This window comes from Aquarana catesbeiana, linkage group LG01 (genome assembly GCF_042186555.1).
Source record: "Aquarana catesbeiana isolate 2022-GZ linkage group LG01, ASM4218655v1, whole genome shotgun sequence".
Taxonomy (NCBI): Eukaryota; Metazoa; Chordata; class Amphibia; order Anura; family Ranidae; genus Aquarana; species Aquarana catesbeiana.
In genome coordinates, this window is record NC_133324.1 from 331,996,909 (window position 1) to 332,012,994 (window position 16,086).

Genomic DNA, 16,086 nt, shown 5'->3' on the forward strand with positions numbered 1-16,086 from the left:
ATTTTGACATGGGGTTCCCCTTAAAATCTATACCAGACCTGAAGGGCCTGGTATGGATTTTGGGGTGGACCCCCATGCCTTTTTTTTTTAATTTTGGTGCGGGGATCCCCTTAATACCCATACCAGACCTGAAGGGTCTGGTAATGGATTGGGGGTGGGAACTCACGCTGTTTTTTTCAATGATTTTTATGTATATTGCCAGGATCCGGCACTACATTACATCCGCGAGCAGTTTTAAATGACATTTTTTTCCTGTAGAAATGTAATTTTGTTGCTTTCATGCATTACACTATTTTTGGTCGCTATGTAAGCAGCCTTACATAGTGTGGGGCGTGGACTTAGCCTCCTGAGCCATGATTAGCCAAAGGCACCCTGCCTTTGGCCAATCATGGCTCTCAAAGCAGAGCGCGCTGTGATTGGCCAAAGCATGCAGGTCAGGTGCATGCTTTGGCCAATCAGCACCATTCAATGCACTGCGACCTCGCAGTGCATTATGGGGCGTTTCGCGGGCACTTTAATTTCCCGCGAATGCCCCATAATGTTCTAAATGCGGCGAACGAGCAAACACCTGATGTTCGAGTATATATTTTACAATGCTTTTTTTAGGGGGGGGTGAACGGTGTCAGTGATTTATTCTTTAATTGCTTTATTCGCTTTACAATTTAACTTTAAAATATTTATTTATTACATTGTTTCCTTTTCTTTTTTTTAATCAACCCTGTTTTGGGGGGGGGGGCTTTGTAGAGATGTCAGGGGTCTAAACAGACCCCTGACATCTCCCCTTTAAGACAGGGAAAGGGACTAAGGACACAGATCCCCCAGTCCCTTTCTCAGCAGCCTTAGCTGCACTGAAGATGAATGGACAAGAGACAGAAGCTCCTCTCCATTCATAAACTGAAGCATTGCAAACACAGTTTACGATGCTCAGTTATGAATGGACAGAGTCACTGATCACTCAGAAAAGGAAGGAGCCGGTAAATGACATATATACCGGCTCTTTCCTTCGCTCTCTATCCTGAAAGATCTGGGACAGGGGGGTGGAGGAGCACAGAGGGGGACAGGAGGAGGACACGGGGGGGGGGGAACGGAGGAGCACACAAAGGAGGACACACAGTGGGACCAGAGGGGGACCGGAGGAGCAAATGGAGGACTGTCCAAGTATTGGGTCAAGCATCGGAGCATTTGCACAAGTACAAGTACTCGTGCAAATGCTCATGTCGGCACCAATACCGATACTAGTATCAGTATCGGTGCAACCCTAGTATCTACATTACTTACAATATATACTGTAAATATTTTATATGTACAGAATATCCTACATGAGTCTGCTCCATAAGGCAGTGGGGGGTGCAGGATGGAGGAGGATTACCTTTAAAAAAAGACAGGAATCATTACAAAGGACACATTCTACTGACTGTAAGTTATGTGCCTTATGCTGATTTTATTACATAGTTACATAATGTAGTTGGTAAGGTTGAATAAAGACACCAGTCCATCCACGTCAAACTGAGTTTGTGTGTGTTTATGTCACTACCATTCTCCATATCCCTGTATGTTGTGTTCGCTTAGAACACCACTGACACCACCAACTGTGAAAGGGAGTTCCACATCCTATTGCTTTAACAGTAAACATTCCCTTGTGCAGTTTAAGACTGAACCACTTCTTATCCAACTTCATTGTGTGGCTGCATGTCTTTAGATACCTTTGGTTAAATAGATTCCTCCCAATGCTAGAGTCACCATTTAAAGCTTTGGATACTGCTATTATATCCCCTCCTAATTGCCTCTCATCCAGGGAGAATATGTTTATTGTTCGTAGTTGTTCTTCAATACTGAGGTTCTCCAGCCCCCTTATTAGCTTTGTTGCCCTTTTCTGGACTCTCTCCAGTTCAAGCACATTCTTCCTGCGGGTTGGTGACCAAAACTGGATAGCATACTCAAGATATGGCCTAGCCAGAATTTTTGTAAAGTGGTAGAATTATAGTTTTATCTCTTGAGTAAATACCCTTCATGCAAGCTAAAAGTCTGCCAGCTTTGCCTGCTGCAGTTTGGTATTGAATGCTATTGTTGAATGTGTAATCTACTATGACCCCCAAATCTTTTTCTATCCTTGATTCCCCCCACAGGTTCTCCTCCTAGAGGGTAATTTGCATTTCCTCTACACCCTGCCATTTAGCTGCCCACCCCTCTATTTAAACTAGGTCCCTTTGTAAAGTTTTTTACCCACTTTGTATTATCAGCAAACACTAAGTTTGAACTTTTTATTCCAACCTCTCATTTTTTTTAAACAAGGTTAACAGAGTTGTTCCCAGGACAGAGCCCCAGGACAGTCCACTCACTGCTCTAGACCATTCAGAAAATATGTCATTTATCATTACTCTCTGAACATGCTTCTGCAACCAGATTTCTATCCAGGTACATATGATATCATCAATGCCAAAATTCCTTAATTTGTAAAGCAACTGTGAGGTACTGTATCAAATGCCTTAGCAAAATTGATGTCCACTGGTCATTAATATTGCAGCTTACCTTATTGTTTTTTCTTATTGTTTAGCATTTGGCTGCACTTAGGCTTTAACACATGAAAGCCACTCATAGGTTTAGAGAGAGGATCCAATGAAAATGTTTTTATTTCTGATTGTTTGATTTGGGTTACTCCCCACTATTGTTCTTCTGGGTTGTACTAAGGCTGAAGTTTCATCCACTTATATTTTGTCTTCAGTGGCTTCTCTCTTTACCTCCCATTAACATGCTAATTACATAAAACTTTTTTTTTTTGTTACATACCTTATTTTGGACCCTGTCATAAAATGTATGCTTCTCTATGCAAGGCAGACAGACTATGGTGGGAGGGACCTGTAGGGTGCTGTACATAGCTTCCCAAAACATCCCAGCACCTTGCCCCAGTACTTCTCTCAAGAGCCCCTGATGTAAGCAGCGGGCAAGCTCTTGAGAGAAGCAATGCAAATATCAAAATGCAATGATGGGTAGATGTCAGTGCTGTGCTAAGCAGGGGTTCCCTGAGGCAGAAAAGTTATTTTAACGTTTCCCCCATTTTAAAAGGGTTGAGGATAGCTGGTCTATGGCTTTGCTAGCAATAAGTATTTAATGGCTTTCTGTAAAGCTCCTTTTACAGAGTCATTTCTCAAACTGTATATAAAAGGATTCAGAATTGGTGTCAAAACACTATATATTACAGACACAACTCTGTTCTCATCTAAAGCATATCTGGATGGAGGATGTATATAAGTAAACAGACTTGCACCAAAGAATAGAGCAACCACTGTTATATGAGCTGAACATGTAGAGAAGACCTTACTTTTCCTCTCTGCTGAGTGCATTTTACTTATCGCAGACCAGATGTATGAGTAGGAGATTATAATTAGCAAGAAAGGCCCAAGACCTACCCAAACTCCACCAACTGTGAATAAAACAATTTCATTAATGAAAGTAACCTTACAAGATATATGAAGAAGTGGAGGTATGTCACAAAAGTATTGATTTACATAATGTGATCCACAGAATGGAAGACTGAAAGTTAGTGCTGTGTGAATACAGGAATTAATACCACCAGACATCCAAGAACTGGCTGCAAGCATCAGACAGAATTTTTTCTCCATAATGTTCCTGTAATACAAAGGAGAACATATAGCAATGTAACGATCATAGGCCATAGCCAAGAGTAAAAAAGCCTCACTGCCTTCTAGGAACACATAGGAAAATAATTGAGCAGCACAACCACTGTAGGAAATGTATATGTCTTCAGTGAAGATAATGACCAACATTTTAGGAACAATGACAGTAATATATGCTATGTCCAAGAATGACAAATTTCCTAGAAAAAAATACATGGCTGTGTGAAGTTGTGGGTCATACAGGATTACCCAAAAGATAACCAAATTACTGATTGTGGCGGTGACATAAATAAATGCCAGGAGAAGCCCTATTAGGTCTTTACAGCACCAAAGATCTGAAAATCCTAAAACCATAAATCCACTAATATTGTAAGCCTCCATAAGAAAAGTACCTAGAACAAAACATTTTAAGTCAGTATATTCAGATTAATGGCAAGAACACAATCTCGTAAAGGTAATTTTGTCATCACGAAAGATACCTGGCACAACCAAGACCTCCATCCAACACCTGAAGTTCCCTCTATGTAACTTCTTGGAACAATGTATATTCCAGGACAGAGCACCTAGTGATACGTTTGCCCCTGGACTAGTAGCAAACAATGCAGAAGTTTAGCACTACCATGAGAGCCATGACAAATACAGATACACAATGTTCTGACAAAAGCCAATTAAAGGAAAATAAACATCTATACAAGTTGCATATGCGATTTTTTAGATTTTTTAAAGCCTAAGTGCAGTCAAAATATAATAAAAATCAGCATAAGGGATATAACTTACAGTCAGTAGGATGTTTACTTTGTAATGATTCCTGTCTTTTTTTAATGGTAATCCTCCTCCATCCTGCACCCCCCACTGCCATATGTAGCACACTCATGTAGGATATTCTGTACATATAAAATATTTTCCCTTGATGACCCTTGATGTTTCCCTTGATGACCATCCCACCCCTGCCATAATAATCTTCTGGTATGGTGGGAGTTAATAAAACTGTGGAAGCTGTCAAAGGCTGTCAAAGGCTCTCATCAAGAGTATCTGACTATGCCCACCCTTTCGGGCATGGCTTCTCCATTCTTAAGCCTTGTATACACAATCGGATTTTCCGAGGGGAATTGTGTGATGACAGGCTGTTAGCAGAAAATCCGACCATTTCTACGCTCCATTGGACAATTGTTGATATATTTTGCGCAGACAAATCTTGGATAGCAGGTTTTAAAATTTTCCGCGGACAAATGTCTGTTGTCGGATTTTCCAAGTCTGTCGGACAAAAGTCCAAAGTACAAACACGAATGCTCAGAAGCAAGGACGAGCCAGAAGCTGTGAACTAGCGCTCGTAATGGAGAATTAACATTCGCGACGTGGCAAATTATGAAATCTCGAAATGCAGCGCACATTCTCTTCTTCTTTAATGGCATAATAATGAAGCTGCTTTGCTGGTGATACTGATGGAGTTATGGCAAAACAAATTTTCAAAGGCTTTTTTTTTTAGTGATATCAAGAATAATATTATTATGCAAGTTACCACAACACCATTCTCCCGTTGTTTTTAAGATCAAGGATACAACTATGTTGGTGTCCCTTGTCAATTTTACATTGTATTTTTTTGAATGTAACTGCCTACTCCCAAACTGTCATTTGAAATAAAACACATAGCCAAATATTATTCTCCACCATTTTTTTATCGTGCATTAAAAAAATAAAAAAATAAAATTAGACATGCTATCTGCCAATAGAACTTAACCAAAAAGTGCATTCTATGCATCCACAAATATAGAAAATATACCAAATCAAATCATTATCATTCAACCAAAAAATAAAATAAAAGCCTCATGCATGTGTCCTGCTTCTTAACATAGGGGGTCAGCAATGCCAAGAGTTGGTGAAAGCAGGGGTCCTTCATCCGGAGATAATTCCGAAAAACACCTGGATCATTCTCCTGGAGCGATTAATATGATTAATAAAGCAACCAATTTTTGGTCCAAGAACTCCTCCTCCTCCTGTTCCTGGACTGGACTTGGGTCAAAGCAATAACTCCAAGGCCAATAATAAATAACACGTTATCTCCTCCGATTTTGCAACATGTCTGGTTGACGAACGGCCGTTCAGAAACGAACTGAAAAGCGCAAAATGAAAAGCGCAACATGAAAAGCGCTAATTGAGAAACGCGAAATGAAAAGCATGAATCAACACTCACCAAACTTCTACTAACACGAAATTAGCAGAAGGAGCCCAAAGGGTGGTGCTAAAAAGCTAAAAAACCACGTAGTACGTCAGTACGTTCGTGTTTGTTGGATGACAATTCCAGGCACACGCCTTTGGACAAAAATCAGACGTTTTGTTGGCAGAAAATCCGATCATGTGTATGAGGCTTAAGAAGCCAGTACTACATCTTCTATGAATGAAAAATGATCTATGAATGAAGAACAGGCGGATGACTCACAGTTCCACCCCATCCATTCATAGATCATGTTTTATTCATAGAAGCTGTAGTACCAGCTTTTATGAATGGAGCTGGGCAGAAAGGGTGGGCATAGTTGGGCCTGTAACAGTTCCCACAGTTCTATTAACCCCCACCACACTAGAAGTTTACAGTATTGGGGGTAGGCCTCGGTGGAGGAGGATCAACCCTAACAAAAGAGGCGTCAGCACAAGAAGCATATCCTACTGACTTTAAGCTGTTTGTGAGGTTGTGTTTTTTTATTTTGACTGCACTTTAAATATTAGTTCTATAAATATTACCTATAAGAGTTTAAATATTACCGTTATATTTCAATCTGCATGCATGATTTTATAAACTGCTAGTTATTCAAATCTCTTTTTCTAATGCCGTGTACACACGGGCGGACTTTTCGGCATCAAAAGTCCGACGGTCTTTCCGACGGACTTTCAATGGACTTTTGACGGACTTCTGACAGACTTTGAATGAACGGACTTGCCTACACACGATCACACCAAAGTCCGACGGATTCGTACGTGATGACATACGACTGGACTAAAATAAGAAAGTTGATAGCCAGTAGCCAATAGCTGCCCTAGCGCTGGTTCGCGTCCGTCGGACTAGCATACAGCAGAGCGGATTTTTTGACCGGACTCGAGTCCGTCAGAAAGATTTGAAACATGTTTCAAATCTAAAGTCCGCCTGATTTTCGCCCGAAAAAGTCCGCTGCAGGTCCGATGAAGCCCACACATGGTCGGATTGTCCGATGGATTCGTCCAGTCAGACCAGTCCGGTCGAAAAGTCCGCCTGTGTGTACATGGCATTACACCTATGAAAACAGTATAATTTTTATGTGATGTCGCAGAATTCTTATTTTCTTGCACTTAACTCACTTGTTTTCCCATGAGCCTCAACATCAAATTACAGACTTTCCCAATGATGGCCTGCACAAAGAGTTTAGTTTTTAATGAGATCATTGTGAAGTGATGTGTATCATTAAGGATGCCATCATGCAATATATTATATTAAGACAATGTGAATGAATATGTGATTAGAGTAGGCAAACCCTTGTACCTGGCACTTTAATTCTGGTATGACCTCAGAAACTCTTCTTGAAATCAGGGGATGTTTAGGAGGAGCTTCCACATGATCAGCCCAACACAATTTAATGCAACTTTCAGAAAACTTGCTACCTAAACTAAGAGCTGCCTTTATGCATGTGTCTCTGGTGCAATTTCACAGGGTACCAAACTCAGCCATCATGCAGAAAGTTCTATACTTCATTGCAAGTTAGTTAGGCCACTAAAGCTATAGGGCTAAAAAAAATTTAGCTAAACTTCAGCTCTAACAAATTATTCCATATCATATCATGCCATATCATAAACCATCAACTTTGAATATAAAGTACCTAATATTTTCATACATATAACAACAACGGTATAATAATACACAAATATTTTTGGATATATGTAATACCCATCTTACATCAGAAGGGATTTTAAATTTAAATTCAAACTTGGCTGCAGGTTATTTTGTACCATTCTGCATTATATGAGGACAATGGAGAGTCAAAATTATGACCTGAAAAGTAAACAGAATTTTGTGGGTTTCACAAAAATGATAAAAAAAAAGAACGATAAATGATCTGAAAAAGTTTTGTCAAAAGATTTTGACAACATTTTTAGCAACAGCACAACAGTTTAGGTATTTAACATACAAATTGACAAATGTGCATGCTCAGATCTTATAACAGGTCTTATATTTATAACACCGATCAGAAAACAAGAAACAAATTATAAAAATTAAAGCTATAATAAAACTATTGGGATTATCTATTACATTCTTAAAACAGCAAGGGTACAATTATATTTAATTCTATAGATCCATTATTGTATTCCACTTGGGGCCATGCAGTATTGTCATATCAGCAAATGTGTTTAATCACTGTAGAAAAGTATACAGCATATACTGTTAGTGGATGTGAATAGAATACTCCATCCTAAAGAAAATAATTCTTAATTTTACTAACTTATACATAATTCTAATTCTATGATTGACTTAAAGCAGTATTAAACCGAAAACCAAAAATGTAATAAATTGCATCTTACCAATCATTAGATGTGCTGGTTGCATTCGTTTTCTTTTTTTTTTTTTTCAAATATGCGTTTATTTAGACACAGGAAAGGGCCTTGCCCCAGCAAAACAACAATTACAGGTTTGTTATTTGAGGACGCAGCCTCTCATAGCGGCATAACTAGAAATACGACTACTTTTACTTAGAGCGTGAATAGATATATTTTGTAGGGCTATGTAAACATCGTTCTACATTGCTGCGTTCCTTATAAATGTCTGGATGTCCCTCTCCTTCTGTCTTATTTTCTATTTGAATTTATAATAAAATTATATGATTGTCTAACAGAAAGGAAAGGTAAAAGGTAAGAGTGGGGAAAAGGAAACCAGAAAGAAGAAAAGGAGGGAGAGAGAAGGGGGGGGTAGAGAGAAGGAAGGGGGGGGCACATGGAGGCGGCGAACACCCCTGACTTGGGGCATAAGAAATAAGTTGAAATGTCGGGCGTCTTCAGTCGCCCGCCATAAGGTTTTGTCCCTCAGTGGAAAAAATAAAAGTCAACCAGTTCGACCAGATTTTGGTGTATAACTCTTTTTTATGTCGAGCAGTGAGAATGAGATCCTCCATTTTCCTGATTTCCTCTACTTTTCTGATCCACATGCCTAAAGTTGGGGGTTTGAGTGACTTCCAAAGCAGTGGAATGCAGGATTTTGCTGCGTCTAATAAATGTCGGATCAGGGATTTTTTGTATTTTTTGCTCGCCATGTCTGTCGCATGTAATAGGAAGAAGCCCGGATCCGCCAGGATAGGTCGTTCCGTGAATTTTTGTATTGTTTGTCGTATGTCCCTCCAGAACTGCTCCAATAGGGGGCAGCTCCAGAAGATGTGGAGAATCGTTCCCCGGTCTCCTTGACACCTCCAGCAGAGCCCCGAGGAGGACAGGAAGAACTTCTGCAGTTTTGTCGGTGTGTTGTACCATCTAGTGAGTAGTTTAAAATTTGTTTCTTGCGTCTTTGTACAAATTGAAGATTTAAAAGTGAAATGTATAATGTTTTGTTTTTGTCGCGTTGTGAAAGTACACTGTAGTTCTTTTTCCCATGCCCCTATCGCGGGTATCTCGTGGTTTTCTGGTGGTATAATCAGCAACTGGTAGGTGGCCGACAGCGCATGGGGTAGGGTTCCCTCCTCCGAGCAGTAAGTTTCAAAAGTTGTCAAGGTCCGCTCGGGACCCTCAGGAGGAGGTAAGGTGCTAAGATAATGTTTAAGTTGGAGGGTTCTCCAGAAGTCCAAGCCGAACGGCCCCTCTGGGTTCATAAGGTCATCCACTGAGGGCCACCCACCATTCGCGACAAAATGTGAAGTTTGAAAATAGCCCCTCTCCCTTAGGGATCTGAAGACTGGGTCTGTGTACCCTGGGATGAAATCTGGTGTCCCCAGAATCGTCCGTAGTGGAGAGTTAGAAGATGTCAGTTTGGAGCGTGTGAAAAGGGATGAACAGATTCTTGAAGTCACACCTATTAGGGGGTGATTTTTTAACTCACTTGTGAGTAATGTGAGCAGTCTTTTGTTGAGTCTAGGTCTTTTGTTTGCCCAAATAAACTTAGAGAAAAGGGCACTAGTCTGATCAAAGTAATGAGAGGGTAATTGGATCGGTAAGGCCTGTAACAGGTACAGGAACTTTGGAAGGATGCACATCTTAAGGATGTTGCATCTACCAAACCATGAATGCAGTCCTTTGTTCCATGTGTTAAGTAAATTCTGGACTGTGGATAACAGAGGAGGGAAATTCAGAGCATATATTTGTGACAGTCTAGGAGGGATGTACGTACCCAAGTATTTAAGTCCTGTATTGGTCCATTTAAAATTGAAACTGTCTTTAAGGGCAGTCAGGAGGTGAGGGGGCAATCCCACGCTCATGGCCTCTGATTTGTTGAAGTTAATCTTCATGTTAGAGATGTTGCCATAAATTTGGAATTCTTGTAGTAGGTTGGGAATGGATATTAACGGGTTGGTAAGGGTAAACATCATATCGTCTGCGTAGGCAGCGATTTTCTGCTGCGTCCCTCCCAATGTCACCCCGGTTATATCCGGATGGGCTCGTACGGTCCGCAGGAAGGGTTCCAGTGACAGGGCGAAAAGAAGCGGTGACAGTGGGCATCCCTGCCGAGTTCCATTCCTAATCGGGAAGGGATCCGACAGGACTCCATTCACACGCACCCGGGCTGTGGGGTCCGTGTAAACTGAGTTAATCCACTGAAGCATCCTGTCTCCCAATCCACATGTCTCAGGACAGAGATCATGAATTTACAATCCACCCTGTCAAAGGCCTTCTCTGCGTCCGTGTTTAGGAAGACACAGGGAGTTGCCTTCTGATTTACTAGGTGCAGTATGTTGAGCACTTTGATAGTATTATCCCTGGCTTCTCTTGTGGGGACAAAACCAACCTGATCCAAGTGGATCAAGGAAGGGAGATATGTTTGGATTCTGGTGGCTAATATTTTCGTAAAGATCTTAAGATCCAGGTTGAGTAATGAAATTGGCCTGGAGCTCCCACAAGCCATCAAGTCTTTCCCTTCTTTGGGAATTACCGCAATATGCGCCGTCAAGGTGTCCCTAGGTATGCGTGATTCAGAGCCCAGTGAGCTGAAGAATCTTACCATATGTTCCCCCAAATCTGGCAGCAAGGTTTTGTAGTATTGGGCTGTAAAGCCATCCGATCCCGGAGCTTTGCCCACTTTCATGGAAGCTACTGCTTTTTGTATCTCCTCCAATACAATATGTTCATCCAACAGCTCACTGGACTCTGCAGGCAATTGGGGCAAACCAGATCTACTCAGATAATCATTTATATGTAGTTGTGGTATGAGTGGCGTTTGCAGATTATAAAGTGAGGAGTAAAATTCCCTAAACTCAGTTGCTATCCTCTGTGGGTGTGTAACTTTATGACCAGAGGACGCCGTAATACGGGGGATATAATTAGCCAGGGTCTGTTTCCTCAATGTATTTGCAAGTAATTTGCCACATTTGTTTCCCGACTCGTATGTTACACGACGGCATATTTGGACTGCATTAAGTCCGTTATTTTACTCCGTATCTGTTTAAGTTCTGCCTCTCCGTCTGATGTCTGAGCATGTTTATGTCTCGCCTCTGCTCTGTGTAAGTCCTGGAAGAGAAACGCAAACTGCTCTGAGCGTTACCGTTTAATACGTGCTCCGTGTTTGATTAAGACACCGCGAATTACTGCCTTATGGGCTTCCCACACTATTCCAGGATTGCTGTCTGGGGTGTTATTAGTTTTGAAATAATCTGCAATTTCTCGTGAAACATCTTTTAGGACTTCTTCGTCTTGTAGGAGGCTTTCATTTAGTCTCCATGTTTTGGATCTGGTGGTCGTGTTATCTGTCAATGCGTACGTCAGCATAACAGGGGCATGGTCGGACCATGTAATTGAGCCAATTTTGGCGTCGCGAAGGGCGTGTAATTGGGCATGCGGGAGTAGGAAGTAGTCAATCCTTGAATAGTGTTTGTGTGGGCTCGAAAAAAAGGTATAGTCACGTTCAGTTGGGTGGAGGAGTCTCCAAGCGTCAATCAATTGAGCTCTGTGTAGTGTCCTAGAAATTTGTTTCCGAATATTAGGTGTTAAAGATGAGTTCCCGGAGGATGTATCCTCTGCGGGAATTGGTGGGACATTAAAGTCGCCACCTACTATAAGGTGGCCACTCGCAAACTCCAGGAGGGCCTCTATGTGTGTGCGGAGGAGGTGGTCCTGGTGGCAGTTAGGTACATAGATATTAGCGAGGGTCACCTGTACTCCCGGATCTCCCCCTTAAGAAACAAGAATCTACCCTCTGGGTCAAATTTTATATCTGTAAATTTCCAGGGAACTCTTTTTGAGATGAGTATGGACACTCCACGGGTCTTAGATGAACCATTAGTGGAGTGGTATGCCAGTGGGAAGTATTTATTTTTCAAAATGGGAAGGTTGCTGGTTTTAAAATGTGTCTCCTGGAGTAATGCTAGGTCCGCCCTATGGTGTTTAAGGTCATGTAAGAGCATCCTTCTTTTTTCAGGTATGTTCAGGCCTTTTGTATTTAACGAAAAGATATTCACCGCCTCCATGTTACCCGGTATAGAGAGAGTGTTGGATTTAAAAGGGGTTTGGAATAGAAAAGGGTTGCTGATCAGAGGGGAGAGGGGGGTGGAGAAAAAAGACAAGCGAGAGGGGGGAAGGTAGAGAGGGAAGACCTATATGGTAGTATCTGGAGCCACTATTGTGGCGTGTCAGAAAGAAGAATTAGGGTTGGGGGAAATCAAAAAGGAAAAAAAGAAAAAGAAAAAAAAAAAAAAAACCCAGAGGGTGGAAGGAGTGATTGGGAAGTGCTAAATCGCACTTATAGACTCTATATAGAGTATTCTAATTCAGTGGTACAATGGTACCGAGACACTCACCAGTATTAACTGGTAATCGAGCACTGGCCTACTTGGGGTTGTGGAAAGGAATAGTCAGAGTTGAACTCACTGACCTCCCCCCCTCCTCTCACCCGCTATAAAGATGTATATGTCAGTGGTATATTGAATACGGCTATCTCGCCTGGCTATGTAGATATGGCATAGTCAAAACAGGTAATAACAACTACTAGATAATCAAGTATATACCTTTATGCAATCTGTATAACATACAAAAAGTTCCTGCTCGAGTATGGTAACTGTTAAAATTAAGAGAAAAAAGAAAAAAGAAAACCCCTCCCCCCTAAGTGACCTACAAGTAGAAACAGGGGAGCAGCCTCAAAACGTAAATTGAAAAACAAGGTCAACTAGAGACCACATCCCCCAGCCCCCTGAGCACTTCTTGTGAACATTTCTCTTTGGGGGAGGATCCTCTGGTGATACTTCATCGTGACCAACTCCCTCTTCCTCGGGCAGGCCACTGCACCACGAGGCGGGAGCTTGTGTTGTGGGGCCGGTCACCATGTCTACCCATGTTTCCCTCCGTCTGATCATCTGCCCATGTCCCCCACTCCAAGCCCCCGCCCTTCACCCTAAGAGGTCTGACAAGTACCTATCCTGTTCTGCACTGCAATGAATATAGAGCATCCTATGCTTATCTTCTGTGCAGATAAACCTTACCACATTAGATTTTGTCAAAAATGTCTATACATGTATATGCATGCAGTACACTCCCGTCTCCTCACCGGGGGGGAGAGCTTCAAGTAGTCAACATATAACCGGACTGTAGGCGCAGGACCTGGGGCCCTGATCTTGGGAAAAGTTCACAGTATATCCCTCCTTTACGTCCTTAGCATCTCCCAAAAGGTCGTGTCTGTGTGTTCCCTTCCGTGCGCAGGCTTTGTTATGTTCCTGTCTTCTCCACCCGGATCTTAGTGTACAGTATAGATATATCCCAAGGAGTGAAAGTTCCATGTTTCGGGGCAGTTCAGGTCTAGTTGCCTGTCAATCAGTGGCAAAACAGGCAGCAATCATGCACATATACAGGAGGTCAGTCAGTAGGTCAACAATTTTAGGGGGGTGTCAGTAACATGCCATACTCAAGTTACAGATTGATTCTGTATTAGGTATCAAAGTCATGACTCACGTGTCCCCTCGGTAGAAGGTGCCCTGGATCTCCTTCTGGAGCGTTGCTGGCGAGGTGGTTGATACCGTTAAGTGGCGGTTCCCGGTCTGCCTGTGGGACGCGGAACGAGGGTCAGCCAGTTTGGGATTGTGATCGGATCCGTCCCTAGAAAGGTAAAGAGAGCCGGTAGATCCGCTGGTGTGCGTAGGGTAAAAGAAGCTGTGGCGTTCCGGAAAGTTACTGCCAGGGGATATCCCCAGCGATATGTGCAGCCCTGCCTCCTTGCCAGCTCCAGTACAGGCTTCAGCATGGCTCTTCTTAGTAGTGTGGCTCTTGATAGATCCGGGAGGATCTTGATCTCGGCGCCATCAAACGTTACCTCCCCCTGTTCCCAGGCTTTGCGGAGGATAAGATCCTTTTGGGTATAACGGTGTACCCTACAGAGTACATCCCGGGGTCTGTCAGGGTCTGCGGGTCTTGGGCCGAGTGTCCGGTGCACTCGGTCTAATTCGATGGATGGCGGTGGAGTGCCTAGGACCCCTTGAAAAATGGCCGTCACTGTAGCCTCCAAATCCTCAGCTCCGGTGGCCTCCGGGAGACCCCACAGCCACAAGTTATTGCGACGGCTGCGGTCCTCCAAGTCCTCCAGATGGAGCTGTAGGTCCACCGCCGTGGATGCCTGTGTCTCCCGCGAGCGCTCCAGTGCGGATACCCGCTGTGCGAGGGCCGAGACTGAGCTCTCTCCCACGTCCACTCGATCCGCGATCGTCTGTATCTCCGCCCGGATCTCTTGTATGTCCCTGGTATGAGCTTCTTCCACTCGTTGAATCAGGGCCTCGATATCGACTTAGACGGGAGGGCCTCGAAGTCTGCTTTAGTGGGGAGGGCCTGTAAGATGGCGCAAATATCATCAGGTATGTCTCTCCCTTGCCTCAGAGTATTCGACATGTCTGTGTGAAGGTCCCCCGTGGGTTCCAGATGACACTCCGGGTTAGCAAGCGGGGGTGGAGAAGCAGATACAGACAGACTGTCAGCTTCTGCTGGGAAACATGCACGTGGTGCTGACACTATGGCTCCCGGGGAGCTCCTCCGAGAGTCCCGAAAGTAATTCCGTATACTGCTCCGTGGGGTGGAAGACCGGGTGCCACTAACCGATGATCTTGTCCTGTATTTCTTGCAGGTTGGCATGCCGTGTTCATCAAAGATTTAGCCGTCTTTTGTGCGGGTAGGGCAGGGGGAAGCCAGGAGCTCACAAGAAGTGCGTCTTCACATGGCCATTGCTAAGCCACGCCCCCATAGTTTTCTTTTTTTAGTTTTTTTTTTCCCTCAGTCTTTACCTGGTGATCTGACTCTTGTATTAAGGTGCCTACACTCTGGATAAATGAGCAACAAATACACCTTTAGACAGCAGCATTTTCAGTCTGGGGGTAAGGTAGTGTTAGATGGACAGGTTGCCTACACTGGTTCAGTTAGTCTACCTGGCTGCCCAGGTTGGGAGGGAAGGGGTTAATGCTTATGCCACCTTTCCTTGGTGTTTGCAGGTTTTCCTCTGGGTCCAGCCTCCTATAAAGGGAAGAGGCCCAGAACCCGGGGGGGGGGGGATATAGAACAAGCGGGGGAACCTAGAACGGGCATGGGATGCACACATGGAGACTCAGAATTATGTCTTAAGGAGCTTGTTGGAACACTGATCCATTGCAATACTCCCAAGGACATGAACTCCTTCGTTCGAGCTATCTCCAGTTTGGACTCCCAAAGGTGCTACACCCACACAGGTAACCTGGGGCAGCCACAATTAGGTTTAGTTATGGAAATGACATTGCCGCATGATGTGCATGTTCTGACAAACGTTCAGAAAAGCTGCTTACACTGCTCAAAGCCTGTTCTGAAGTTACTCAAGGGGTACATGTGGGGTCCTGGTGTCTCTCTAAGCAACCAGGGTCTAAAATAGCACATTGGGGGTCTGTGAAACATCACTACAACAAAAGGGTTAACTTGCAAGAAAGTTGCTATGAAGAACAACCAGTCTTTGATGTGGCCCCTGAATAGGTGACAGGTTCTCTGGTAGTGAGGGGGTTCAATGTTCGGCTCTCTACCTAGCTGTCTGTCTCCATCGCGGATTAGCATTATGGAGATCTAATACCTAGTCGCTTGGTACAGAACGAGAAGGGTTAATTGGAGCATGCGTGAGGTCCGTGCTAAGTGCTCTGCGGGACCCAATTCTGTTATTGGGAGTGAGGTAACAAAGGTACGCTGACTGGTAGAGTGGGCATAGGTTCTGCATGTCTCTTCTAATGCCACTCATACACCTGCTCAAGAGTGTGGGACAAGGGATAAGGAACAACGTCTTTGGAGGAACTCTACATGTAACACTACA

General features: G+C 43.3%; 1 protein-coding gene across 1 annotated transcript; it reads right to left on the reverse strand.

The window, feature by feature from the left end:
- Positions 1 to 3,080: 3,080 nt before the first annotated feature.
- Positions 3,081 to 10,084, reverse strand: LOC141113208 (olfactory receptor 5V1-like). Its single transcript, XM_073606211.1, has 2 exons — positions 9,967 to 10,084; positions 3,081 to 4,027 (listed from the first exon to the last, which is right to left on the reverse strand). The coding sequence occupies exons 1-2, from the start codon at positions 10,082 to 10,084 to the stop codon at positions 3,081 to 3,083; spliced, it is 1,065 nt and encodes a 354-aa protein (XP_073462312.1).
- Positions 10,085 to 16,086: the final 6,002 nt, after the last annotated feature.